The sequence below is a fragment of the Littorina saxatilis genome, linkage group LG12 (genome assembly GCF_037325665.1).
Source record: "Littorina saxatilis isolate snail1 linkage group LG12, US_GU_Lsax_2.0, whole genome shotgun sequence".
Lineage (NCBI taxonomy): Eukaryota > Metazoa > Mollusca > Gastropoda > Littorinimorpha > Littorinidae > Littorina > Littorina saxatilis.
Window position 1 is genome coordinate 52,853,316 of NC_090256.1, and position 26,732 is coordinate 52,880,047.

General features: G+C 39.2%; 1 protein-coding gene across 1 annotated transcript in view; it reads left to right on the plus strand.

Annotated features, from left to right (window-relative positions):
• LOC138982220 (transcription elongation regulator 1-like) overlaps window positions 1-19,154 on the plus strand; it is a 34,725-nt gene extending 15,571 nt beyond the window's left edge. Inside the window, exons 11-21 of the mRNA XM_070355448.1 lie at window positions 40-85; window positions 1,267-1,447; window positions 1,715-1,923; window positions 3,761-3,911; window positions 9,196-9,363; window positions 9,879-10,064; window positions 10,508-10,684; window positions 11,143-11,226; window positions 11,715-11,815; window positions 16,852-16,912; window positions 17,280-19,154. Coding sequence (XP_070211549.1) covers window positions 40-85; window positions 1,267-1,447; window positions 1,715-1,923; window positions 3,761-3,911; window positions 9,196-9,363; window positions 9,879-10,064; window positions 10,508-10,684; window positions 11,143-11,226; window positions 11,715-11,815; window positions 16,852-16,912; window positions 17,280-17,420 — 1,505 coding nt within the window. The 3' untranslated portion in view covers window positions 17,421-19,154. The remainder of the gene's footprint in view (window positions 1-39; window positions 86-1,266; window positions 1,448-1,714; window positions 1,924-3,760; window positions 3,912-9,195; window positions 9,364-9,878; window positions 10,065-10,507; window positions 10,685-11,142; window positions 11,227-11,714; window positions 11,816-16,851; window positions 16,913-17,279) is intronic.
• Window positions 19,155-26,732: the final 7,578 nt, after the last annotated feature.

Sequence of the window (26,732 nt, forward strand, 5' to 3'; positions counted from 1 at the left end):
AGAGGAGCCCTTATTTTATGTACTGCACTTGTTTTACAGAGTCGGAGAAGGAGGAAACTGAAGAGCCACCAGCCAAGAAAAAAAAGTGAGTGACCAACAAAATTGCGTCTCTCTCTCTCTCTCTCTCTCTCTCTCTCTCTCTCTCTCTCTCTCTCTCTCTCTCTCTCTCTCTCTCTCTCTCTCTCTCTCTCTCTCTCTCTCTCTCTCTCTCTCTCTCTCTCTCTCTCTCTCTCTCTCTCTCTCTCTCTCTCTCTCTCTCTCTCATATGCACAGGCTCATCTCTCCTTGTGTTCATCTGTCCATGGATCTGTGTATTTTGTTAAGACAGATACTTGTAGGAAAACCACAGTGTATGTGTAAGGTATCTGATCCATGAGTTAGAAGGAATAGTCGCTTAACTGTGTACTTGTAAAGTTTGGATGTGTTTTACTACTGTTCAAGTGAAGTTGAAGCCGTTGTTAGTACGAGTCTTGTAATAATCTTTCAACTGATTAGCTTTTTTACAACTTTCAGTTTTGCACGTACGTGTAAAGGATAATTAGTTGTGACATTAAGTAAAAATATGAAGACATATACAGTACATTTATACAAGATGTTGTATGAGGAAATCTGATTTTTTTTTTGTCAGTGTGAATGGATTTGCTTGTACTGATATTGTTTTGCTGATAAAAAATGTGAGTTATTTTAGCCAGGAGAAAGTCATGTTTTTGTACATAATACAGGCAAAAATATAATAATTTGTAAGAAAGGTAGTAAATGGCAAAACAAAAATACCAAGAGGGCATACAGAGGAAATGCAAGTGAAGAGACTTTAGAACCCATTTGTGGGTGATGTTATTATTTATTTCCAATATTTATGGAGCCAGTAAATAAACTAGAAGATTTCTAAAAGTGAAACTGTCGAATAAGCAATGCTAAAACGAAAGATATGACAAGCACAGTATCACACAGGACAGAGGGGGAAGGAAGAGGTGTAATGTAATCACAATAGAGCTAGTATTTCTTCTGTAGAAAACTCTTCAAACTGTGAATAATAAACGCTGCGAAGGGGAAGAAATGACAAGCACAGTATCACAAAGAACAGAGAAGCAGGAAGAGATGTAATTTATTCTCAATAGAGCCTGTAATTATACTCTTGAAGTCGGTACAAACGTGGAGACAGAATTTCATCACAATGGACCCAGTAAATGGAATGTAAAAAATTGCTCAAAGTGTCAGTACTAAACGCTGCTAAAGGGAAGAAATGACAAGCAAAGTATGACACAGGACGGAGAAAGAGGCGGAGACGGCAGGAGGGACCAAGGAGGAGAAGAAGGACGTGCCCAAACAGATCGACAACAGCAAGGAGGCTGCCATGGAGGCGGAGGTGCAGGCAGCCCGGCAGCGAGCCGTCGTCCCTCTGGAGATCCGCATGAAGCAGTTCAGAGACATGCTGGCTGAGAAGGAGGTCAGAGATTTTTGCTTTTTTTTTTGTCTTTTATACCTTTATGTATTGATTGGACACTCGATTTCCCTTTTTTGAGCCATGTGTCGTCAGAGGCCAAGTAAAATGTCATATTTTGATCAAAAACATAAATGATGTCCTCCCAAGGTAAGTTGTTTGGCCCTATCTGGCTTCGCCAATCCATTAGAATCCTTTAAGGATTCCAGCAAGATCAAACCCCCTCTTTAGTCTGATTGTCCAGTAAATAAAGCTGTAAGGTCTCTCCTTCAGGTGTCTGCGTTCTCGACGTGGGAGAAGGAGCTCCACAAGATCGTCTTCGACCCCCGCTACCTGCTCCTCACGTCCAAGGAGCGTAAACAGGTATTTGATCAGTACGTGAAGGAGCGGGCGGAGGAGGAGCGGCGGGAGAAGCATCGCAAGATGAAGGAGAAGAAGGAGACTTTCCGGCAGCTCATGGAAGAGGCAAAGCTGCATGGCAAGTGAGTAGCCAAACAACGGTCTGTTTTAGCTATCTTCTGGATTTTTGGATAAATCAAAACTGATCTTTTCATTCTTTACCTGATGGCTCAAGTAACTGAAAACATAAGTTGTTATCCACCAACGTTTTTACCAAAGAATACTCAATTTGTGTCCAGACTACAGTTTTCAAATGTACTTCAAATTAGGTTGGTTTTACTATTGTTGATCTCAAGTAAAAACAGAATTACTATTTTGATCATTAGATAACTTCTTTTTCTTTTACCATTACTCAGTCAAGTTTTGGGGTAAACGGGTCTGTTAGACAGATGCTCAGGGTTCGTACAGAGTCCTTGAACCCTGGAAAACTCCTTGAAAATTGGAAAACCTTTTCCAGGCCTTGAAAAGTGCTTGAAAATAGAGTTTTGTTAAATAGTCATTGAAAAATACTTGATTTTTCTAAATTGTTGCCTATACATTTCGTTAGCAGCTTGTCTTATTTAAAAAAATATGCAACCCCCTTTTTTTTCGTCAAATACAGTACACACATTTTGGGAGAATAAAAGATCGAGTGAAAACGAAAGCAGACGAACTAACTATTACTAGTCACCCGTAGTTGCTTCCCTTCCCGGAAGTTGGCAAGGGAAACAACTACGGAATGACTAATAGTTTGCAGACGCGAAACTTGATGACTTGAAAAACTGAAGGTAAGCTTGGTGCTTTGCATTAATTTGGGGAAAATCATGTCCTTGAAAAGCATTTATTTGGTCCTGGAAATGTCCTTGAAAACTCCTTGAATTGTATCAGCTCTGCCCTGCAGGAACCCTGGATGCTGATAGTATGTGTGAAAACCTGGGTAGAGCTGTTTTGATTGACCTGTTCACTGATAGGGTAGTATCTTCAGGCAAACACTAACAAGTCGCGTAAGGCGAAAATACAATATTTAGTCAAGTAGCTGTCGAACTCACAGAATGAAACTGAACGCAATGCCATTTTACTCGTAGCATCGTCAGGCCACCGCTCATGGCAAAGGCAGTGAAATTGACAAGAAGAGCGGGGTAGTAGTTGCGCTAAGAAGGATAGCACGCTTTTCTGTACCTCTCTTTGTTTTAACTTTCTGAGCGTGTTTTTAATCCAAACATATATCTATATGTTTTTGGAATCAGGAACCGACAAGGAATAAGATGAAAGTGTTTTTAAATTGATTTGGACAATTTAATTTTGATAATAATTTTTATATATTTAATTTTCAGAGCTTGTTTTTAATCCGAATATAACATATTTATATGTTTTTGGAATCAGCAAATGATGGAGAATAAGATAAACGTAAATTTGGATCGTTTTATAAATTTTTATTTTTTTTTACAATTTTCAGATTTTTAATGACCAAAGTCATTAATTAATTTTTAAGCCACCAAGCTGAAATGCAATACCGAAGTCCGGGCTTCGTCGAAGATTACTTGACCAAAATTTGAACCAATTTGGTTGAAAAATGAGGGCGTGACAGTGCCGCCTCAACTTTCACGAAAAGCCGGATATGACGTCATCAAAGACATTTATCAAAAAAATGAAAAAAACGTTCGGGGATTTCATACCCAGGAACTCTCATGTCAAATTTCATAAAGATCGGTCCAGTAGTTTAGTCTGAATCGCTCTACACACACACACAGACACACACACACATGCACACACGCACATACACCACGACCCTCGTTTCGATTCCCCCTCGATGTTAAAATATTTAGTCAAAACTTGACTAAATATAAAAAGAGCAGCTCAGATTCCAAGCTACAACCAGAAAAAGAATGAACATGGTCGTGTTTTGCTACACTGCTCAGTTTTTTTGTTTCCTCCATACAGGTCCTCCTTCAGCGACTTTGCATCGAAATATGGTAAAGATGAAAGGTTCAAGGGCATCGACAAGATGAGGGAACGCGAGTCTCTCTTCAACGACTTCGTGACAGAGGTACGACGCCGGGAGAAGGAGGAAAAGTCCAGTCAGAGAGAAAAGGTAGGTAACCCCGTTGACCTTCCTGGTATGATCATGTCCCTCAGAAGTGGTTGGCTGTTAGAGGCTCACTTGGGCAGTTTGCTGTCTTTCTGGAGGTGGTTGTTTTTAGGGAGAGTTAGTTAAAGTGTGCTTTACTGTTCTGCTACAATGAATGCCTTCTGACTGCAGTTTTGCAAATAGATTCTGAATGAATATCATCTGTGTGTTCCTGTGTGTCTCGCTTTCTCTCTCCCTGTCTCTTTTTCCACCTTTCTCTCTCCCTAAACTACGTTGTACTGCTGTGCAGAGATAACATTTTAAACTACTGACCAGTCTAAAAGAAAATGAGGAAAGCTACTCTTCGTTGGTACACTAACTAAAAATCATATTACCTGAATTAATATCTAAGAATGCTTAAATTCAAATTAATAAAGTGGAAGGAAAATAGTTAACAGTTTAGATGGCTTGACGTCTCGTCATTTGGATTTACTAAAAGTCCTAGTGCAGAATTATTTGTGGTGCATACAGTTACACTTCTGCCTCTTGTGTCATTATTGATATAATTTTGCCAAGTGAGCCTGTTTTCAAGAAAGAATTTTTTTTATGAAACTGCTTGCAAAAATGTGGCAGTTTTCATTTGCTCATGGAAGTGTGACTGGCCGCTTCTGATTTTCATTAAAGTCTCCATGAGAAGGAGGTTGAAAATGAGGGGTGGCCATATAGTTCTATATATGAGCTTTGATGTGTTGGTATGATTGCATTTTTGACAGCATTCGGTGAGTATAAACTAATGAAGTAAATAGGTTTCATCAGTAAATACTTTAAGGAAGATGACTCTCACCATATTTGCCAAGGTGCTCATGTATTTGTCAGTAAGTTTCTGGGGCATGTAACTTTTGGTATTTTATTTCTACTCTTGAAAAAAAAAGGAAAAAGGAAGCGAAAATGAATTTTATGTTAGATATTATAGAAATTGATGTACCTGAATAGTAAAATTGCTTGGCTCAAAATCAAACAGATTGTTGTTATTATTCTGAGTTTATGCTTGGTTCACACTATTCCTGAGCAAATGATTGTTAAAGTTAAAAGAAAGAAAAAAAACGCTGGACAAAAATAGTACATATTGTGGAAGCCAACCACTTCTCACTGTATGCATTGTATTTGTATGTTTTCAGCTGCCGTTACAAAAAGGTGTACATTGTCACAATAATGACAGTGTGCAAAAATGATTACTCGCGTGGTTAGTTTACACAGTGCCACTTGTCAGCATTTTTGGTGCGTCATGATTCATTTTATTGCAGCTTGTATATTAAAATCAAGAGTGATGATACTTGGGCAACACAAGCTTGCTCTGGTGTTATGTTTTACATCATGTATACAAATATTGATGCTGGGAGGCAAACGATGTAACATTACCATTTTTACATGCTGATACATTTCTCAGATAAATCAGAGCAGAATATCTGTCAGACTTTCAGAAAATGTGCTGTTAGACCTGAGCATGGTTTCTTTCTACAAATGTTCCAGTTACTCAGCAAAAACACTTAAACTGGAGATCCGTTCTTCTTTCGAAAGGCACATCTCAGCAGTAATGTTAATGCTATTTTGTGGTCAAAGTTTGTGATGAAGTTTTGAAGCTCACAGCAAAAGTCTTAGGGCTTGGAAAACACAATATGTGCATGCAGAAAAAAGACTGGGTATTCCCAGGGATAGCAGCCCAAATTTCCTTGACAAAAATATGCAACAACAACAAAAAAGGAATACAAAATGATGATCAATATCAAAAGGTTTGCTGCTCAAAACAGCACATTTTTTGAAGGTTTCTCAGTTTTTGGTTTACTAAGATATAATAGTAGAATGTTCAAGGATTGATTTGGTTACTTCTGTTGAGAATGAGATTTATTTGATGTAAAGCATTTGAGATTTATGTTATCATTAACTTAGCTGGCAATGAGATGCATGTTTTCAGAGTAGGTGTGCAATTGCTTATTTTTGTCGTATGTTTTGGTTGTACAAGAAATACTTTTACAGTCACTGCTAATTGTTTTCAGCAACCCCCCTTTTATGGTATATGAACTGAACAATTTGATGCAACCATTCTGTATCATCAGCTAAATGGAGTTATTTATTTGTGATTTATATGTTGTTTGTAAGAGATTCATCAGTTAATTATGTGACTACAGCTATTGAATGCAAAACAAGATTAATCATGCTGGAAGAAGATCTTGTAACTTTCTTCTTTTAGATATGGATAGTGACACTAATTTAGAATATTTAAAAACAGTAATTGCTTTCGTACAAAGGATATTTACATTTCAGTATTTTAAAGAGAGAAGCTAAAGTAAATAATTTGAAAAGGTAAAGCTTCGCTTCTTCTGTTCTTTTTTGTCAAAGAGTTATAAAGAACTTACAGTTAATGTTTTTAAGAAGTACAGATCTAATTTAAAAGTTGTTTGATTCTATTTTCACGGATTTATGAAATACAGATTTAATATTAAAGTTGTTTGATTCTATTTTCACGGTGATTACTGACTTTGTGTCCCTTGAAGAGAAAGCCTGTGGCAAGTAGTCGTGGAGGTTGAAAGGCAATGTGCTGTCACTCTTGCGTACCCTAGTGGGATTTGCTCCCCCTTATTCAGCGCTCGACACGGCACAAAAGCCAAAATCACTGATGATGAACCTGGTATATGATTGCTTTCTTAGTATGCAGCTTTTTTTTTCATCCATAGAATTTCTACAATATCTTTGACCCATTGTTGAATTTTTTTCATCATTCATTTTCATGTGATGAATACTCTCTTACAGAAGAACATTTCTTGTATTTGAAAGTAGCAAAATGAAAGAGAAATTTGTGAGTGATTCACGATTGAATTAAGTTGCTGCATTGGAAATGTTTCCTTATTTTTTTTCTATTTATAATTTCTTTATTTTTACTTCTTTTTAACTGAAAGCAAGTGTACCTAAATGTACAGGTTCATTTACAAAGTAAAATTTCAGTTTAATCGAAAATGCTTGATTTTTCAAACTTTCATTTAAAAAAATGTTTATTTTGACTTTAATTTTATAAGCCAGTATTCCACATCCTTAAAAATATTAGAGGTATGATCCCTTTTGATGAGACAAAAACTAAAGGGTATTCACACCTTGCCAAATATTCAAGAGTTACAATCTAAAGTGTTTGTGACTGAACGTTGTGTTACAGTGTTTCAATACAGAAATGGGATTCCTGAACTTTCAACACAATGTACAATGATATTGTAAGAAGCCGCATGGAATAGAAAAGGCACTTTTAAATGTGTACTTCTTAGTCATTCATTGTATCTGCAAATGGTTCAGGAAACAGTCAAGTTCCATAGTACTGGAATCAAAAGCAGGCTAGTTTCATATTTCCTGAGCAGGAAAACCATACCTGTTCATACCTCCAATATTAAAAAGCAAATTTTTTAAACATCTTTGCAGAGCTATTTTTACATGATTTTTGACATCAGAAGATGCTGTACCTCCAATTTTATGTGATGTGGAAAGCTGATATGTTTGCAAATGAAAAATGAAAATAAGATAAATGCAGAAAGTTTGAGCACAATTTCTTGCTTTATTGTAAATGTTGTACCTTGCTTATGGTTAAAAAGATGGTTGAAATGTCACACTTCTTTACATTTTGTGCATTTAGCGTTATAAAGCTTATATTTATACAGATGTACACATGTGATAACCAAGGACATTTTACTCCTTTACCTTGAGTCTATGATTGTTTATGAGACTTTGCTATTGTGAGAAATATACTTAATGGTGCGCTGTTTCTCTCCTATTCATTCTCTTTCTCTCTCTCTCTCTCTCTCTCTCTCTCTCTCTCTCTCTCTCTCTCTCTCTCTCTCTCTCTCTCTCTCTCTCTCTCTCTCTCTCTCTCTCTCTTTGTATGTCTCTCTCTCTTCATTTTCTGTCGTTTTACTTTGAGGTTGTTGTAGCTGCCTCTCTTTCTTTCTCTCTCTCTCTCTCTCTCTCTCTCTCTCTCTCTCTCTCTCTCTCTCTCTCTCTCTCTCTCTCTCTCTCTCTCTCTCTCTCTCTCTCTCTCTCTCTCTCTCTCTCTCTCTCTCTCTCTCTCTCTCTCTCTCTCTCTCTCTCTCTCTCTCTCATATCCACCTCTATTTTCTATGCCTCTCTGTCTCTCGATCTTTATTGTGGTCACTTTTTCTCTCCACATACATGCACGCACACACAAACACACATACACTTGTTCAGCTAACTCAGATGCATAACGCTTCAAGAACCTCCCACCAGGAACAAGCATTATAAATGTTAAGTCCTTTGTACTGGAAACTTGCATTCTCCCAGTAAGGTCATATATTGTACTACGTTGCAAGCCCCTGGAGCAATTTTTTTATTAGTGCTTTTGTGAACAAGAAACAATTGACAAGTGGCTCTCTCCCATCTCCCCCCCTTTCCCCGTCGCGATATAACCTTCGTGGTTGAAAACGACGTTAAACACCAAAGAAAGAAAGAACAAGCGTTATGTTACAAATATCTGACATTACTATAGTTTTGAGACTAAATATAACTTCTCAGTATAACCTTTTTTTAATTTTAGTGTTCCTGCAATTGAATTTAGAAGATGAGAAAACAAATGTTTTTTAAATTGTTTTAAATGTACATATTTTTATCTTTGTGGCTAGGCTAACAGTTCCTGTTGGCAGGTTTTTGGCTATGTTTTGCTTGTGTTTGAATTTGTTCAGAATCATTTTGCCTCTTTTGCAGCATTATTTACGGTAATGTGTGAAGTCATTACTCATGTTCACAGTACCCCGCAAATCCTCAAAGCAACAAGAGTGTGCTTAAGTAATGTTGAGAATAAAGTTGAAGTTCAAAAGAACTGATGATTGTACAGAGCAGACATGTTAATAACCCATGTAAGAGACTTTACAGCACCAGTTATTGAAATAAAGATTACTTAATAGTTGGTGCTGGGTGATTTTGGTTCTCCTGTTCACGGTTTTGACAGCAATGGTTGAACAAACGGAAAGTTGTTTTGTTCTTTGTTGCAGAATTATTTTGTTCTGCGTGATTACATGTCTTGATTTTGAGAGTGAGGCAGAAGTGAAATGGAAGCCCATCACTGCAATATTCTTACCTTAAAATGATTTGATTTTCCATCAATTTTCTAATCCAATATCAGCTTTCTTTTTCTTCAGCCATTGCCACAAAGCTCGGTGGCATAATGATAACGAGCATTCACATCTGTACTTTTTCAGCTATTATGAATGTTTTACTGTGTTTCTAACACATGGTTTTCTTTTCTGTGGGGTTTTAGCTCAAGTCGGACTTCATGAAGCTGTTGAAGGAGACGTCGGGGCTGGATCGTCACTCTCGCTGGAGTGATGTCAAGAAAAAGATCAACAGCGACCCGCGTTACGAGGCTGTGGACAGTAGCTCTCGCCGTGAGGACTGGTTCAAGGACTACGTGAAACGACTGGAAGAGGTGAGTTTAGTTCTGATAGCTGTTGCAGACAAACAAACAAAGGAGCAAGCAAAAAGGTGTCAGAAATAAGAAGAGGAGGACGGATAGAATGACAAGAGAAAATAACATTGCAAGGCAGTGGATGGGTGTTTTTTGGGTGTTTATGATGTTGTGCAAGGAATGTAGAATAAAAGCTCATGACATAGTCGTTGTGAAAGACCTCATATGAAACACTTGTCAGTGTCTGCAGTATAATGACAGCTGCAAGCACACATGCACACACACACACGCACACACAATCACACAATCACACATGTGGTGTGAAAACTGTCCAGGTATCTCTGACGGCGTTTTGATGTCTAACAAAAAACCAAAATGACTGTTGGTGAGACAAACAATGTTAAAAAACAAAAGAGATATTTACTCACCAAGACAAGGACTTCACAAAATCGTCTTTTGATGGGATTGTATAGAAACGGAAAGTTCAACAGCGTATGAAAAAAGAGCAGTGTTTAATGATCTGTGCACCCCCACAGGAAGACTCAGAGGATGATGACCGCAAGGAGCGAGATAAACAGGAGCGTATCGAGGCCAGCATCAAGAAGCGAGAGGAGGAGGTGCAGCGAACACTGTCCACGTCCCTGAGAGAGCGCGACAAGGAGAGGGAACAGCACAAGAAGGATGAGGCCATCCAACACTTCAACGCTCTCCTGGCAGACCTCGTGAGTTTGCAGAAATGATGTTCATGTGTCGCTCTTTTTTTATTTTACTACCGTTTGTTACTTAGAAGATGCCTTAATGTTTCCAGTCAAGTGTTTTAATGTGTTTTTTTGCAAACTTTGGTTGTGTATGCATGTTGCTTGATAATATGACTGCCTGAATTTGTTTAAAGTTATACCACAAAATGAATCTCAGTCAAAATGGACGCTTACAGGAGCGGTTCTGTTCCTTGGAGAAATCAAATGACCAGTGCATTATTTATCAGCATCATTTGTTACCACACACAGTAGTAAATGTAAAATGTCCTGTGTCTCAGTGGCTGTCACTAATAGCTCCATGACATTTTGAGAATACACGGATAACCACCTTCCTGCGACGTATACCAAATTCTGCAAGGTTGTATAAAAGTTATTCTTTCTGAAGCATGTTGTTCATTGTTTGACAGGTAAGGGCGACAGAGTTGAGTTGGCGAGAGACGCGTAAACAGCTGCGCAAAGATCACCGCTGGGACCTGACGGAACAGCTGGACAAGGAGGAGAAGGAGAAACTGTTTGACTCCCACATCGAGGGTCTCGCCAAGAGGAACAAGGACATGTTCCACAAACTCCTGGACGAGACAGAGGTCAGTACATGTGTTGTTTTATTCCTCAGGAGAGCTAGTGAATAAGTGCCAGCGTTTGTCATGGAAGTAACATCTTTTAGGGTGTGATGGGATGTGCTTAGGTTGAAACTGTTTGAGATCACTAATTGGAAACTGTGCACATTTTCCACCTTGGGTTGTTCAGACAATTGCATTCTGATAATGTACACCATAAAGTGACTTTCCAGTACTGATTGTTTAGTTTGTTGTGCTTTGATAAATTTAGCCCTGTTTTTTTAAACCAAGCTTTCTGACCTACCTTAGCTCATTGACTTTTAGCGCTTCCCATTGATTAAAAGTTAATCACTGTGCGGACAAGAACGGTCAGTTTTTTCATGTATGAGTCGCTAATTGCAGTTAGACAGTATGCATGATTGATATATTCCTTACAACATGATCACAATATTCCTTCAGTTGAACGCTTGTCTTTGTATCACCAGATTTCCCTGACTTCCACATGGAAGGAGGTGAAGAAGATGATCAAGGACGATCCTCGTTACGCCAAGTTCTCTTCCAGTGACAGGGTGAGTCTGCAGTGTCATCTTGCATCGACAATTTGTTCCCCATCCTCGCCAATATGAGGTGGATGAGGGTTTCAATTGCTTACTTGAATAGCCAATTTGCACAATAGGCCACTGAGAGAGTTCTTCAGCGGCAGAGGTGGGATTGTTCGATTCGCTGCGGGCAAATTTAATGGCGGCGGACGTTTTAGTCGGCTATTATATTTGTGTGGTCATTAAGTTGTTCTTTTATGGTGTTTGATTTAGCTTTTTTCCTTCTTTTTGATCCGACTCCTGATTTGCTTTTCCATCTCTAAGCTAGAAATTAAAAAAATAGAATGTAGTTTCAAAGTTTGTGTGATTTTGAAAACAAGAATGGCCAAGAAGTTTCTTTCTTCATATATTTGATTGCAAATATATAGGTAAGTAGCAATCTGTGATTATACATTGTGATTGATTATGTTTGAACTTTGATTTGCTTAGTAAAAGTTGTCTGTTTACACTGTTTACAGAAGCGAGAGAAGGTGTATTCAGAGTACATGAGTGAGAAGTTTGTCAACGCAAAGACAGAATTCCGTGAGCTGTTGAAAGAAACAAAGGCCATTACATACAAGTAAGCGTTATGTGTTTCTCAGTGGGTTTGAATTTGTTTGTCAGACTTTGGTGAGCTGAATTTAGTTATCGCCGCATCTGTTTTCAGGAAGAATTTAGACGGGAAATTTAAATGAAGCAGGATATTATTAAGATGATTGTTGACAGATACATTTCACAAACACTCTCTCTCTCTCTCTCTCTCTCTCTCTCTCTCTCTCTCTCTCTCTCTCTCTCTCTCTCTCTCTCTCTCTCTCTCTCTCTCTCTCTCTCTCTCTCTCTCTCTCTCTCTCTAGCTTCTAACTTTCTCCGCATTTAAAAAAAAAAAAATTATATTCCATTTTATATTCTTGTTGCATTTAGCATTTTTTGAGTCACTTGAGAAAAAGTGACTCTATGTAATCGGTCAGTGTTAGTCTGTCCGGCCGGCCGGCCATCCGGCCGGCCGACCGGACGGCCGGCCGGACGGCCGGCCGTAGACACCACCTTAACGTTGGACTTTTCTCGGAAACTATCAAAGCGATCGGGCTCATATTTTGTTTAGTCGTGACCTCCAATGACCTCTACACTTTAACGATGGTTTCGTTGACCTTTGACCTTTTTCAAGGTCACAGGTCAGCGTCAAAGGAAAAATTAGACATTTTATATCTTTCTCGGAAACTATCAAAGCGATCGGGTTCATATTTTGTTTAGTCGTGACCTCCAATGACCTCTACACTTTAACGATGGTTTCGTTGACCTTTGACCTTTTTCAAGGTCACAGGTCAGCGTCAAAGGAAAAATTAGACATTTTATATCTTTGACAAAGTTCATCGGATGTGATTGAAACTTTGTAGGATTATTCTTTACATCAAAGTATTTACATCTGTAGCCTTTTACGAACGTTATCAGAAAAACAAGGGAGATAACTAGCCTTTTCTGTTCGGCAACACACAACTTAACGTTGGGCTTTTCTCGGAAACTATAAAAGTGACCGGGCTCAAATTTTATGTGAACGTGACTCATTGTGTTGTGAATAGCAATTTCTTCCTGTCCATCTGATGCCTCATATAATATTCAGAACTGCGAAAGTGACTCGATCGAGCGTTTGCTCTTCTTGTTTTCTTCAATTATTTCTTTCCGTATGTATGCTTCTTTAGTGAATATTATACATTTAGTATTTGTAAGGACAGGTTACCGTCCTTGAAAATCATTCACATTCTGAGGAAATTGCGTTTGAAAGTTTGTGAAGTGTTTGCTGCGCACAGTGAAGACAGATTGACAAACCAAGAGTATGATTGTGTGCATTCGGGTACTTTTCACTGACATTTTCCCATACTCCAAGTACTTTTCACAATCCCCTATCAGTCCAAAGTTGCACTTTTGGACATCAGACTGATGCTACACTCAATAAAACATCAAGTACAGTGATTATGATCAGCTGGAAATAAGGCGTTTGGAATTTTATTTGCAACTCTCGATGTTCTCAGTTTTATCGCAGGAGCAGGCATATGGTTTCTGCTAATTCTTGTTTCCATCACACAAAAAACTGGTCGAGTTTTGATCGGAAATAGCTTCGAAGTAAGCATTATTTTTTTCAAAACTCATGCAGCTATAGGTAGGACGTCAGTCGAGCTTCTTTCAGGGCGGGGATGTAGCTCAGTCGTTAGCGCGTTGGATTTGTATCCAGTTGGCCGCTGTCCCCACGTTCGGCGAGAGATTTATTTCTCAGAGTCAACTTTGTGTGCAGACTCTCCTCCAGGGTTCGTACAGGTCATGGAAAACCTGGAAAGTCATGGAATTTGATTTTTAATTTTCCAGGCCTGGAAAGTCATGGAATTTCAATTCAAGTCATGGAAAGTCATGGAATTTAACAAAAATAAGAAAGAAAGAAAAATTAACCTTTAGCACGCCAGCGTCGATTTTCGTTGCCCAGCCATTCCCCCCCTTTGCCAGCCAGCAGCGATTTGCGTCGCCAGCACAAGGCTTGTTCGTATGACCAACTTCTCGTTCGTATTTGAGACAGTGACAAAAGGTCAGGTGTCATGTCTACTGTCCCGAATGACACACGATTGCTGACATTTCACCATTGCCAAAAGAATAAACAAATAAGAAATAGGTAGAAAATGAATGTGAAAACTGACTTTAATTGGTGATCAGTATGTTCTATACCACTAACAAATAATCTACTTACACATAGCTGTTTGGCAAATGTATGTTGCATGGGACACACTGACATGAAAGTGGAAGATGTTTTTCCCTCTAGAGAAACTACATATCAAGTTACACTTTTTATGCTCTTCCATTCCAGTTGGCAATCAATTGTTAACGCATGTTATTAGAAAAAATAGAACGAAAACAGATTAGATAGAATGGAAAATGTACTGGTGATGTCATTTGGGACATACTGACATGAAAACGTCACCTTTTGTCATTGTCTCATTTGCATACGAGAATAACGGTATTTTTAACGGCACTTGAGCCAAAGCGAGGCTCACTTCCTTCCGTTATCTCGTCGTGTCGTCTGCGCTGCATTTGAGTCGGTTTCGTCGAAGTTTTCTGCTTTTGTTTTTGCATCGATAAAGTACTTTAGCGCTTCGACAAGCAAGATGGAGGATGATGAGTTTGAAACTTTCTTTGGAGTTGTTTCTTGACAACAAAAAGTATGCGGAATTGGAACGAATTACCGAGGAAGATCTTCGCAATGAACTGTGTATCGCGGTGAAAAAAATGACAGTTCGTCAAGTCACAGTGACGGTTACGAAACGGAATTGACGAAAGTGCAAATGGATACAAACAGTGGCTGGTCCAGTTTAGTGAAATGACAAGACCAGCAAACATTACCGATAATCTGACTGCGTAGCAAATGCTTGACTTGCTTGTCGAAGAGACACTGCGTAGAAACTGACTCAAATTCAGTGCAAAGCAAGCCAGTGTCAAAACTGGCAGTGACAAGACGTAAAAAGTTTGCGTGTTCGAAAATGGCGACCTGTGGATCTAGTCATGGAAAATGTTATTGAGGCTCATGGAAAGTCATGGAAAAGTCATGGAATTTTGTTTCTAAAAACCAGTGGGGACCCTGCTCCTCGGTGTCCGAACACCCCCGTGTGTACCACGCAAGCACAAGACCAAGTGCGCACGAAAAAGATCCTGTAATCCATGTCAGAGTTCGGTGGGTTATAGAAACACGAAAATACCCAGCATGCTTCCTCCGAAAACGGCATATGGCTGCCTAAATGGCGGGGTAAAAAACGGTCATACACGTAAATTTCCACTCGTGCAAAAAACACGAGTGTACGTGGGAGTTTCAGCCCACGAACGCAGAAGAAGATAAAAAAAAGTCGAGCTTCTGCCAAAATAAACTCTAGACAGAATGCTTCCCTGACAAGTTCAAGGGATTCAATGATCTAGAGGGAGAAAAGAATATTAAGTTCTTATTAGTAAAATAGATTCGGGATGAAATCTGACAGATTTTAGCCCAATATTCGAGTCACTCGAAAATGCACCGATCAGTTGTTGCGTTCCTTGAATGAGAAAAGTTGGAATTTGCAACGAAGCAAATATCTAAGTCAAAATATCATTGTCTCACCAAGAATTAGATACATGAGTGGAAGATGGGTCCGAAGTTCGATTAGCAGTACTTTAGGGTGTAACTGGGACAGTCAGGGTGGAGTTTATGTGAGATAAACAAGGCCTGACGTCCTACCTGTTATTCAGACATCGCGGACTCAACATTCACACTGAACGCTAGCTTATTCTTCTTAGCTGCTCGATCTGCCGCAATTTGTAACTTCCTCTGCCTCTTGCATGATGGATACCCGCCAAATTTATCTTTTAGATGCCGAGTTGAGAGAAACATTGCTGTCTGAGACGTCGAACCGATTCGAAATAACGTTTGCGTGTTTATGCGGATATGGTGTGCGCGCATGCGCAGAACGACTTCCCGGCTAAAAGTTATTGGTAATGACCAATCAGCGAATAGATTTTAAAAGGTGAAGGTCACTTTTCCAAACATGGAACATTTTGCCTGTGAAAGTATCCTTCGCTAGCTCTGTATTGTGTCCGTTGAGCGGTATAAACGGACTTTATTTGGACTGGGTGGCCGAGTGGTAACGAACTTGCGCTCGGAAGCGAGAGGTTGCGAGTTCGACCCTGGGTCAGGGCGTTAGCAATTTTTTCCCCCCTTTCCTAACTAAGGTGGTGGGTTCAAGTGCTAGTCTTTCGGATGAGACGAAAAACCGAGGTCCCTTCGTGTACACTACATTGGGGTGTGCACGTTAAAGATCCCACGATTGACAAAAGGGTCTTTCCTGGCAAAATTGTATAGGCATAGATAAAAATGTCCACCAAAATACCCGTGTGACTTAGAATAATAGGCCGTGAAAAGTAGGATATGCGCCGAAATGGCTGCGATCTGCTGGCCGATGTGAATGCGTGATGTATTGTGTAAAAAAAATTCCATCTCACACGGCATAAATAAATCCCTGCGCCTTGAATATGTGCGCGATATAAATTGCATAAAATAAAAATAAAAATAATAAATAAATCCCTGCGCTTAGAACTGTACTCACGGAATATGCGCGATATAAGCCTCATATTGATTGATTGATTGATTATTTTCATGACTGTAACATCGTCAAAAAATCCGGGAATTCCCGCTGAGTACGGTGCATGCAATAAATCTGACAAACTCATCAATATGTTGATGCTGCTCTGCCGTGAAAAAAAATCGATTTTTCACAAAGTTTGCAGATTTTTAGCATTCACTCACTTTGCAAATCATCACTTTATTGAAAAAAAGAGGATGTAATTGACAAAATAAACAACATGCCGTTATTCTAGGGTGTTCAAAGTACCTAAATATGCTGAAAACCCAAATCACATCATGGTACTATTTTGGATCAAAATTCCGTGCCACCTCTGCCCTTAAACCTTTATCCTTGTAAAATAAGTGTGTTTGTTTGAGAACAGACTCTTGATTGGTACGTCAATTGTGACACATGTGCCAAGCTTTTTTTCAAAAAGATGAGAGAGGGAAAACAGATGACATTGGTAATTTGACTTTATGTTTCTTTACAGGTCCAGGAAGATGATAGAAGAAAATGAGCTACACCTGGAAGAAATCCAGAAGATTCTGGAGGTAAGTTTATGCTTTGATGAATCACATTTTACCGCAGTAACGGTAGCAGATGTTAGATAAAGTCTAAAGAGCTGCGCCTGTGCCGCTGACAGTTAATTCATTAGGTAATAAAAAAAACAATATGAATGTTTGCCATATATCATAACTTTCACTCTCAAAACAATAGATTTTTTGCCATATATCATTACTCCACTCTCAAAACAATACAAAATGTTGCCAACTATATCATTACTTTCACGCTCAAGTTAACTTAGTATTGGAAAATGATGTAAGAGGGTTGAATGTAACTTTCACAAACTCCTTTTATTTTCATTCACTGAAGTTGCAAACTTAGCTGAGATTTAAACTGTCGGCACTGCTCTCACAGAATGACAAGCGCTACCTGACGCTGGAGTGTGTTCCGGAGGATCGTCGCAAAATTCTGATACTACACATTGAGGAGCTGGACCGCAAGGGACCCCCACCTCCCCCTACAGCCTCCGAACCCTCACGACGCAACGCAAAGTGATGCAACAACTTTCTCTTTGTGATTCTCTCAGACTGACCCTTTTCATTGTTGTCTTAATGACTGCAAAAGTTTTAAATATGTTGTTGTTAGTGCAAGCTTGTCATCCCATGAAGACTCATTGCAGCACATTTTCTTTGTGAACTGAATCATCACCAATTTTATTATGTAGCATTATTGAAAATATGTACAGATCAGTGCAGGATTATGATAATTACAAAGAGCATCAGAGCTGTGTAAATGCCTGAAATTTCTGAAATTCCAATCAAAAGTACAAGATACATGTACCTGTCTTTATTGGCAGTAATTTCAGCTCAGGTTTATTTCAAAATTATATCATCTCTGATAAGGATTATTGCTTTCGGTAAGATACAAGGTTGTTGATTAAGTTGTTGCTGGTTGTATTTGAAAAGTCTTGTGGGCATGCTCTATCTGTCAGAGAGGGCCAGTGGGTTGTTTTTGTGACATTACAGTTGAAATTTAGTGCAGTATGTGTACAAACAATGGAAATGAAGAACCTGTTCACTTGTACAAGCAGGCATGGGAATTGTCCGCCGAATGGCGGATTTCCGCCGAATTTTTTTTTTGTTCCGCCGAAAATGCAAAAGTGTCCGCCGAAAAAATAAAGGGGGGAGGCACACAAAAAAAGCACCGGTTACTTTGGCCTTTGCGCAAAAGCCCGCGAAAACTTTCCGTACTTTGTTCACGCACTGCTACCGCCCGCCTCAGTTATTGAACTATTATGTTTGAAAGTAAACCAGATTGCACAGATTGTGTTACAAGTTACATTTTCCTGTTTGTCTCAACAGATAAATTTTTTTACAAATTTAAACCATATATAATACATGTAAGCAAAATTTGGTACATTTTTGTGCTAAAAACTCTGATTCTAAAAACAGAATTTAATGGCAAACTTGGAGCTCAGATGACACCAGATTGCACCATCTGGGTTCTTTGGAGAAAATTTTTTTCGGGGGGGCATGCCCCCGGACCCCCCTAGTAAGGCTAGGCGCTTTGCGCCGTCGACTTGACGCTTTGCGTCTTCAGTTATAAATTTTCCGCCTTTTTTACAATTTTCAATTCCCATGCCTGACAAGGATTGAAGCCCCCTGAAAAAAAGCTGGTCACCTTTAACCTTCAAATTCTTCTATGCAGTTGTATTGTCACACTAGAATGGCAATGAGCTGTAAATATCGGGATTTCTCTCATTGTTTCCACAGAGTCAAAAAGTTACGTACTTATTTGATTTTATTGCTAATTGTTTTGTGGGGTTTTATTGACCAGTCAGTTCTTGGCTCTTTATTGAATGTTCCTATTTTATGCACAGATCATTGAACCACTGCATTTTTTTTACCAATTCCTTGCAAAGTTTGTGTAGTTAGATATCACTTAATTCTTTGTTCCTACACAAATGATCAGGGGGAGTGAGAGTTACACACAAGAACAACGATGTAAAGATTCTGTGAAATTCTTGTTATTCTGGTAAGAAAGCTAAACTGGTTTTCATGAGAAAAATATTGGTGGTGTGATGGAGAGAGTGAGCATTATAGTTCTAAAGAAGTGTGACTGAGAATGTTTATCATTTGTTCACAGATTGTCTCTGTGTTCTCTGAGGATTTTATTGCTGAAAAGGGCGGGCTGAGATTTAAATTTCATGTTCATCAAATCAACACTGTTTCATTGAAGTTTTATCACATCATCATCACTATCATAAATAAACAACATCCTCACTGAAAATTGAACTGTTGGTGTTATTGTTTGCACATGAGCACACAAACACACACGCGTCAGTGAAACGTGAACACACTTACAGTTACCCAGCAAGCAGATCTGTTTCACTATACTCACTGAGAATGTTGTTTTTGTTTTTAAAATGAACACACACACATTACTGTTACATGAACACATTTGACATAGACGCACAAAGGAAGCTGTTCCATCCACAGTTAAAACAAAGTCAAAAGAAAATGTGAAAGATGTTTAATTACCAGTTTAAAGAACAAGGTTCAATAAAATAACCTGCAAAATAACAAATTAAATGTAAATAATAATAAAACTACAACTCCATTAACACCCAAAATCAAAATTAACCAACGTTATATCATTTAATACATGCAGAAATACCCTAACATTATTCTTTTAAATATTGAATTCTAAAAATGACTTCCGAGTTATATACATTACATTTTGTAACAGGCTTTTACATATGATAAAACCATCCCTACACTGTCACATACCATAAATGAACAGCCCAGGTTCTCTTTGCACAATCAACATTTTTTATGAATTAATTTTTCTCAAATTATTTTATAAAACAATTCAAACTCGCCACAACAACAGTCGGTGCATTGATTTTTGGTATGTGACCAGTTAGAGGGATGGTCTTCTTCTGTCGAAGATCTGTGATGTGGTCAGATTACTGCTTTGCATTCTGATAAAGACTGGAAATCTGCCCAGTGAACACCTTTTGGCAAGGCGCATTGATAAGTGCTTAGAACCGTACCCACGGAATACGCGCTATATAAGCTTCATATTGATTGATTGAACTAGTCTCAGTTAGCCATGGGGGTCATTTACATGTAGCAAAGACAGAAAGGCTCTCTTCCATATGGTTAATATATATATAGGAGATTGTTTTTGAATATTTATATATATGACTTAAGTGCCAAAAGGTGCGCACGAAAAGCGGACAAAGGGGCTAAAAAATAAAAGTTGACAAACACGACTGATATTGTGATTTTTGTTAAGACAACAGATGCTGGAACCCAATTACGAAAAGAAAAGATAAATTTACCCAAATGATTTTACAAATAACGATAATTTTGTTCGTTATATCATTCAAAACGGCACTGAGTCATAGCATTAAGGTTATCTCGCACGTTTTTAAAGCTAGGGCTTTGAAACTTGGCACACAACCAAAGTATAATGACCTCCAGGTATGGTGCACATCACATTAAACAACATTGAATTTCAAGGTCACAGCGAGGTTAAATTTCCTTTGCAAACTGGAAAATTGTCGTTGTCACGTCTTACATGTTTTAAGGGCAGAGGTGGCACGGAATTTTAGCAAACATTTGTTCAAAAACGTGTTTTGGGTTTTTGTTTTTTTCAGGTACTTTGAACATCATAGAATCACTGTGTGTTGTTTATTTTGTCAATTTCATCGTTTATTTTGCAATAAAGTGGTGATTTTCACAGTATGTGTACATGTGTGAGTGCTGCAAGTGTGAGAAATTGCTGAACAATCTATGTTTTCAAGTCCTTGCAACAACCACGATTCCCCGAATAAGCTTGGCAGTAACACATCGAACGGTTGAGCGGGAATTCCCGTTTTCTGTGAACGTTAAAAATAGACATGAACAGTCCGTTATTTCCGTACAACGGCCGGATCGCGCATCAACTTTTTCAGACAGTAATATGAATATTCATGAGAACAACCTCTAACCTTTGAGAAACTTCTCTGGTTGGTCGTTGTCAATGACCACAGTGACGCGCATGCGCAAACTGCCTTATCCGTTGTAAACACAGTGTCGATTCAACGCAGCTTCTTCTTCTTCTTCTTCTTCGGCGTTCCAGGATAAAGCAAGCAGCAATGTCTACTCCGAAATTCGCAAGGATTTTCCCAACGCATTCTTCCCGCAAAAGGAAGAATCAGCTTTCAGATGCTCGAACAACGAGGAAGGAAAAACCAGCAGGCGACGAGAACGCGCCTGAAGTTGGCAGAGCAGAGACAGTTGTTTTGAGAGATAGTGGTGACGCGTATGTTTCGAATCGACTCGGAGTCGAACCTCGGCCAGTTTTGGGCGATGTAAACCGTAATCAGCCTCAAATCGAAGGTATTTCTGCTTCGGCGACGAAACTGAGGAGATTTAGTGGTGCAGGCATCGACCCGAATGCTCAACCACCAGCCGAGCTAAATCGCCGTTCGTGGTGTTTTGCCGAGTGCAGTCAGTTGAACTCGCTTCTCTCTGATGTGAAGTGCCCGGAGTGCGAGGCAGGACATGTGACAATTCGAGTTGGTGACTCGATGGGCTTGTCCCAAGAACTAGTGCTGTGTTGCGACAGCTGCCAGTATTCACGCACAGAGTATTCGTCGCCAAGAGAAAACAACCTCAACCACAGACAAAATGTTCCCTTTGAAGTGAACACAGAGATTGTGCTATACTCTCATGAGATAGGTAAGGGCTACTCCAGTGTGGACAAACTGTGCACAGTCTTTGGAATGCCAGCGATGAACAAGAGTTCCTATCATCGCATAGACAAACGAGTCAATGCCAGCATTGTGGAAGCTACAGATGCCACACTTAACGAAACAGTGGAGTTTGTGAGGGAAGCCTACAGGGAAACATTTCCTCAAGGCAGAGTGAATGCTGTGAATGATGATGGTGAGGAGGACAATGCTTGGGAAGATGATGATGGCATTCTCTGGGTGGATGTTGCCTTTGACGGTACATGGCACAAGAGAGGATTTTCCTCACACTATGGAGTTGGCGTTGTTGTTGATGTTCTGACTGGGTATGTGCTGGACTTCTGTGTGAAATCCACATACTGTCACACATGTGCGATGAACAAAGAAAAACTAGAGGGGATGACCGCTGCTGAGCAACTACAGTGGAAGCAGCTTCACCAGCCTGACTGCAGCATTAACCATGAGGGATCTGCCAAGTCTATGGAGAGGGATGCAGCCTTGGAGTTGTGGGGAAGGTAAGAATACTGTTCTGATAGCCTATACACTCTTCCCTATATCCTTTATTTTCAAATACAGAATAAGACAACATGAATAAGGTTGCGCTAAAAAGTAAAATTTATTTAAAATTGTATAAAGCATGGTACATTGTGGGTGTTTGTTTTTGTTTACAAAGAAAGATGAAGACCAACAAAACACAACACAGAAGCACATATTTTTGCAACAAAACACTGTCCACAAACCCTTCACAAATACATTTTCTTTTGTTGAAAAATCATTAAATGTTCACAATGTCCTAAAGGATCAGGCTGGGAAATTTTTATTGAATCTGCAAATTTCAGAGGAAACCTGATAAACTTTTCTATTGAAAAGAAAAAGTGTCCCAAACAAGTTGGGATCAAACTCATTGTCACCGTGTGTGTGTGTGTGTGTGTGTGTGTGTGTGTGTGTGTGTGTGTGAGAGAGAGGGAGAGAGATGTGTGTATGTATATATTCTAACAAGTACAAGTTAAATGTTCACCCTCTATGAAAAAATCACTTTATACAGACTTAGTACACAAGCAATGTAAATTGGCACACTTTCCAGTAATAATAATACATGTATGTATTTTCTGCTAGGAGAGGGCTCCTGATACTCTTCACTAAAGTAATATCCAAAATCATTTTCATTCGTGGGTCTGCGTCTGTATCTCACCAGGACCTTGTTGGCCCATGAACCCCAGTCTTTTTCATATTTTTTTTCAAAACAGTAGTTATCCAGCCAGTACTTTACACTAAGTTTTTAGAATTTTTCTATGCTGCAGGTCTGTTGAGCGTCACAACCTCAGGTACAGAACCATGCTGTCGGACGGAGATTCCACAGCGTTCAATGCTCTGGCTGCAGCTCAGCCCTACGGTCCCACACGTCCAATCACCAAGCTAGAATGCACCAACCACCTCCCCAAGAGAATGGGCACAGCTCTCCGCAAGGCATCAAAGGATGGAAGGCTTGGTGGAAGAGGGGAGGGGCGACTAACCAAGGAAAAGTGTCAACGCTTGCAAAACTACTTCCGTAGCGCGATTCTCAACAACCTTGAAGATCAGCGAGCCATGGAGCAGGCGATCTGGGCCACTTTTTTCCATGTGACTTCAACTGACGAGGACCCTCACCACGACAGATGTCCAGCCGGGCCAGCCTCATGGTGCTTTTTTCAAAGAGCCAGGGCAGAAGGGCAACCACCACCTCCACACGCAGGGCACAACGGCACCGCCTTGTCCAGGGAAGTCTCGCATGCTGTTCTGCCCATCTACAGGAGAATGACAAATCCCATTCTTCTCAAGCGCGTGGCCCATGGCAAGACCCAGAACAGCAACGAGTCTCTCCACAATGTCATGTGGGGACACTGCCCCAAAGAAGTCTTTGTTGGGAAAGACCGGGTGGAAGCAGCCACCGCTGAGGCTGTTGCAAAGTTCAACAGAGGCAACTTTGCACTGGCACAGGTCATGGACCACATGAGCTTGCCAATTACTGAGCTTACTCATTCTGCTTTGGCCAATAAAGACAAGGTGAGGGTCCAGAAGGCGGAGAGAGCAACAGATGTGGCCGCTGTAGCAGCTCGTAGGGCAAGATGTGCTGGTCGTCAACGTCAGCTGGAGCAGCGAGAAGACCAGGAGGGGGAGGTGTACGGTGCTGGACTGATGGGGGATGGAGGGGAATAAGTACCAACATCATTTGAAGAAGACTCGGAACAATACGTGGACACACCCAGACTCTTTTTTCAGCAATGTGTCTTCATAATGTGTAGAGAAACACTTCACAAACTTTCAAATGCAATTTTCTCTGAATATGCGTTTTCAAGGACGGTATCAACGCGGGAAATGATATTTCGTCAGAACTACTTGTGGTAGAGTTATAATTTTTCTTTTACAGGAGTAAGATTTGATTTTGCTAGACTCTTACAGAGCGGTTTTTGTAAAACCCATCAAAATTTTTTTTTAGAGAATATAATATAAGCCTGATTGGGTATTTTGGGGGCAAAAATTTATATCTCTCAATTTATGCTGCTGAATTCGAACTGGGGTAATTTGGTCAAAATGGCTCTGTATAAGTCTGAAACTGATATCTGGGAGTAATTTTCACTGCATTTGAAGCCTGTAGCTTCAAAAATGTCTTTTGAATTTCATGGGGCGTGGTGTGTAATTTTCGTATTTTTTGGAAGAAATTGGTATTTTTTTATGAAAATATTACTTGCTTGGTCAAAAACTGGGCATGCAGGTGCTTTTTCATGCTTTCTTTCTATAAAGTACCCCTAAACTTCAAAGAAAACTTACAAATATTCAGATTTCATTTTTCGTGCCACCTCTCCCCTTAATACTAGATCAGTTAGACTTTACATACTTCACATACTTTCAGCATTTTTATAAAACCTCATTAAAAGTGACCTGCTGGTTAATCTTTGTCAAAGTTCAAGGTCACAGCGGGGTCACATCTGGTCCAAATGTGGAATATTTTCAATTTATTCAGCGCATTTATAGCACGAGCTTTGAAAATACACACAGTTCTAGTGTATAATGTTCACACACGATTAAAGTCTGGTTGAAAAAGTCAAGGTCACAGCAGGGTCGCGTTGAGGTCAAACATATACATTTTTCAATGAGGTTTTCTCATATGTTTTTGAAGCTAGGGCCTTGAAACTTGGCACACTACGCAAGTTAAATTAAACCTCATCAAATTCCAAGGTCACAGTAAGGTTAAAGATCCTTTAAGGATATTTTCTAAAAAAGGTGACCGCCTGGTTAATGTTTGTCAAATTTCAAGGTCACAGCAGTGCCATCTGGCTTAAACTTCAATTTCTTCAACTAGTTTTATAGTGTTTGAAGTCATTCACACATGATGAAAGTCTGGTTGATAAAATCAAACGTCAAGGTCGCAGCAGGGTCGCATTGAAGTCAGACACATACAATTGTCATTTTCACGAACGCCTTTTAAGCAACACCTTTGAAACTTCACACATTCCAAAGTTTTGATGTTGTTTGGTTATAATCAAAGTGTGGTCAATTTCCATGATTGAGAGCATTCAGAGGGGTCAAGTTGAGGTCACACAAAAAGTGATAATCTTTATGAAACTCACGTTTGCTGCTATTGCTCACTTGACATTGGTGAAAGTGCTTATTTTATAATTGTTGATCTTGATGTTTTGACCAATTAATATTACCAGGATCAACTATACCAGATTTCAAAGTCCAGAAGTTGTCAAACCTCAAACCTGTTGGAAGTTTCAAAGATTTAAGCATCAACAAATTTCTATTTGATTTGACCTTAAATAACAGATTTGACCTTAAATCTTAAAACAGATCAACCAGACTTTGGTTTTATATAAATTGAAGTTCAATACAATTTCCTTTTTTTTTTACCCACACGAGACCCTGCTATGACCTTCACATTTCTCAAGGATCAACCTTGAATTCTCCATGTTGAACAATCATTAAGCAAAAGCGTTGTTTGAAGTTTGAAGGTTCTAGCTTCAAAAATCTCTGAAAAAATATGTTTCATCCGTTTTCTGAACCACATGTGACCCAGCCGTGACCTTAAAATCTGACAAGGGTCAACAAGACTTTTACCATGCATGGGGGCGATTAAACCCCAAATGTGTGTGAAGTTTCAAGGTTTCAACTTAAAAAACGTCTGAGAAAAATATACATTTTCCTTTTTGGACAATGTGTTGCACGCAAGACAACATGACAAACGCTCGTGTTATCATTCTTTTACTTTAAGGTCGACTTGCGTGCCCGCTCTTTCGCTAATCTCAATTAAAATTCATCTTGGAAGTTCGGTTTTATTACGCTTTTAATTAAGAAGATTAAACTAAGACAACAAATAGTTAGTTTTACCCATTAAACTCGATAAGGTAGTGACATTTTATGTTGAACGCAAGATGGTGTCGCACGCAAGATCTGAAAAGATGTTGACGACATAATTTCAACACTTGATAGCGCATTCGTGGTTCGTGATTTCTTCACAAATTTTGAACCCAGAATGTGTCACGTGGTTCCGTAGATGAAGTAGATCTTTGTACATGTAAATTTTGTTTTTAAAAGAAAATAACCGTTAATTACCGAACATTTTGTCGCACGCAAGATATGACGAAATTTTCAAATCGTTTTCAAAAATGCTGTTCAAAAGTTCTGCAGTCTTTGCTGGATTACTTGAAAGACAGCAGTTTGATACACCGTTATCGCTTGACGTGTCGACATCCATTCCAGAGTTTTTGAAAAAGAAATTTAGTAAATATCTGCGATTGAAAAATGTATGCCGTGATGACGACACATCTTGCCTGCGACACCTTAAAATTCGGTTATCGAAAAAAAAAAATTCTCTCGAGATTTAGATTTGACGTTTGGTCTCGTCTGTAAAGCGATGTTTCAGGCATTCAATCAAACTAAATGCAATTCATTTGTGCTTCTTGTTATTTTTCTGTGGCATATTCAAAACACGAGGTATCACGATGTCCGTTTTCAGATGGCCGGTTTTGGCGTTATTTTTGACTTTAAACAAAGATAACTTCAAAACCGTTCAAGTCAGACACACGAAATTATGTCCACTATCTCTTCGCACATTCATCCACACACACACCAATTTTCAGCAGACA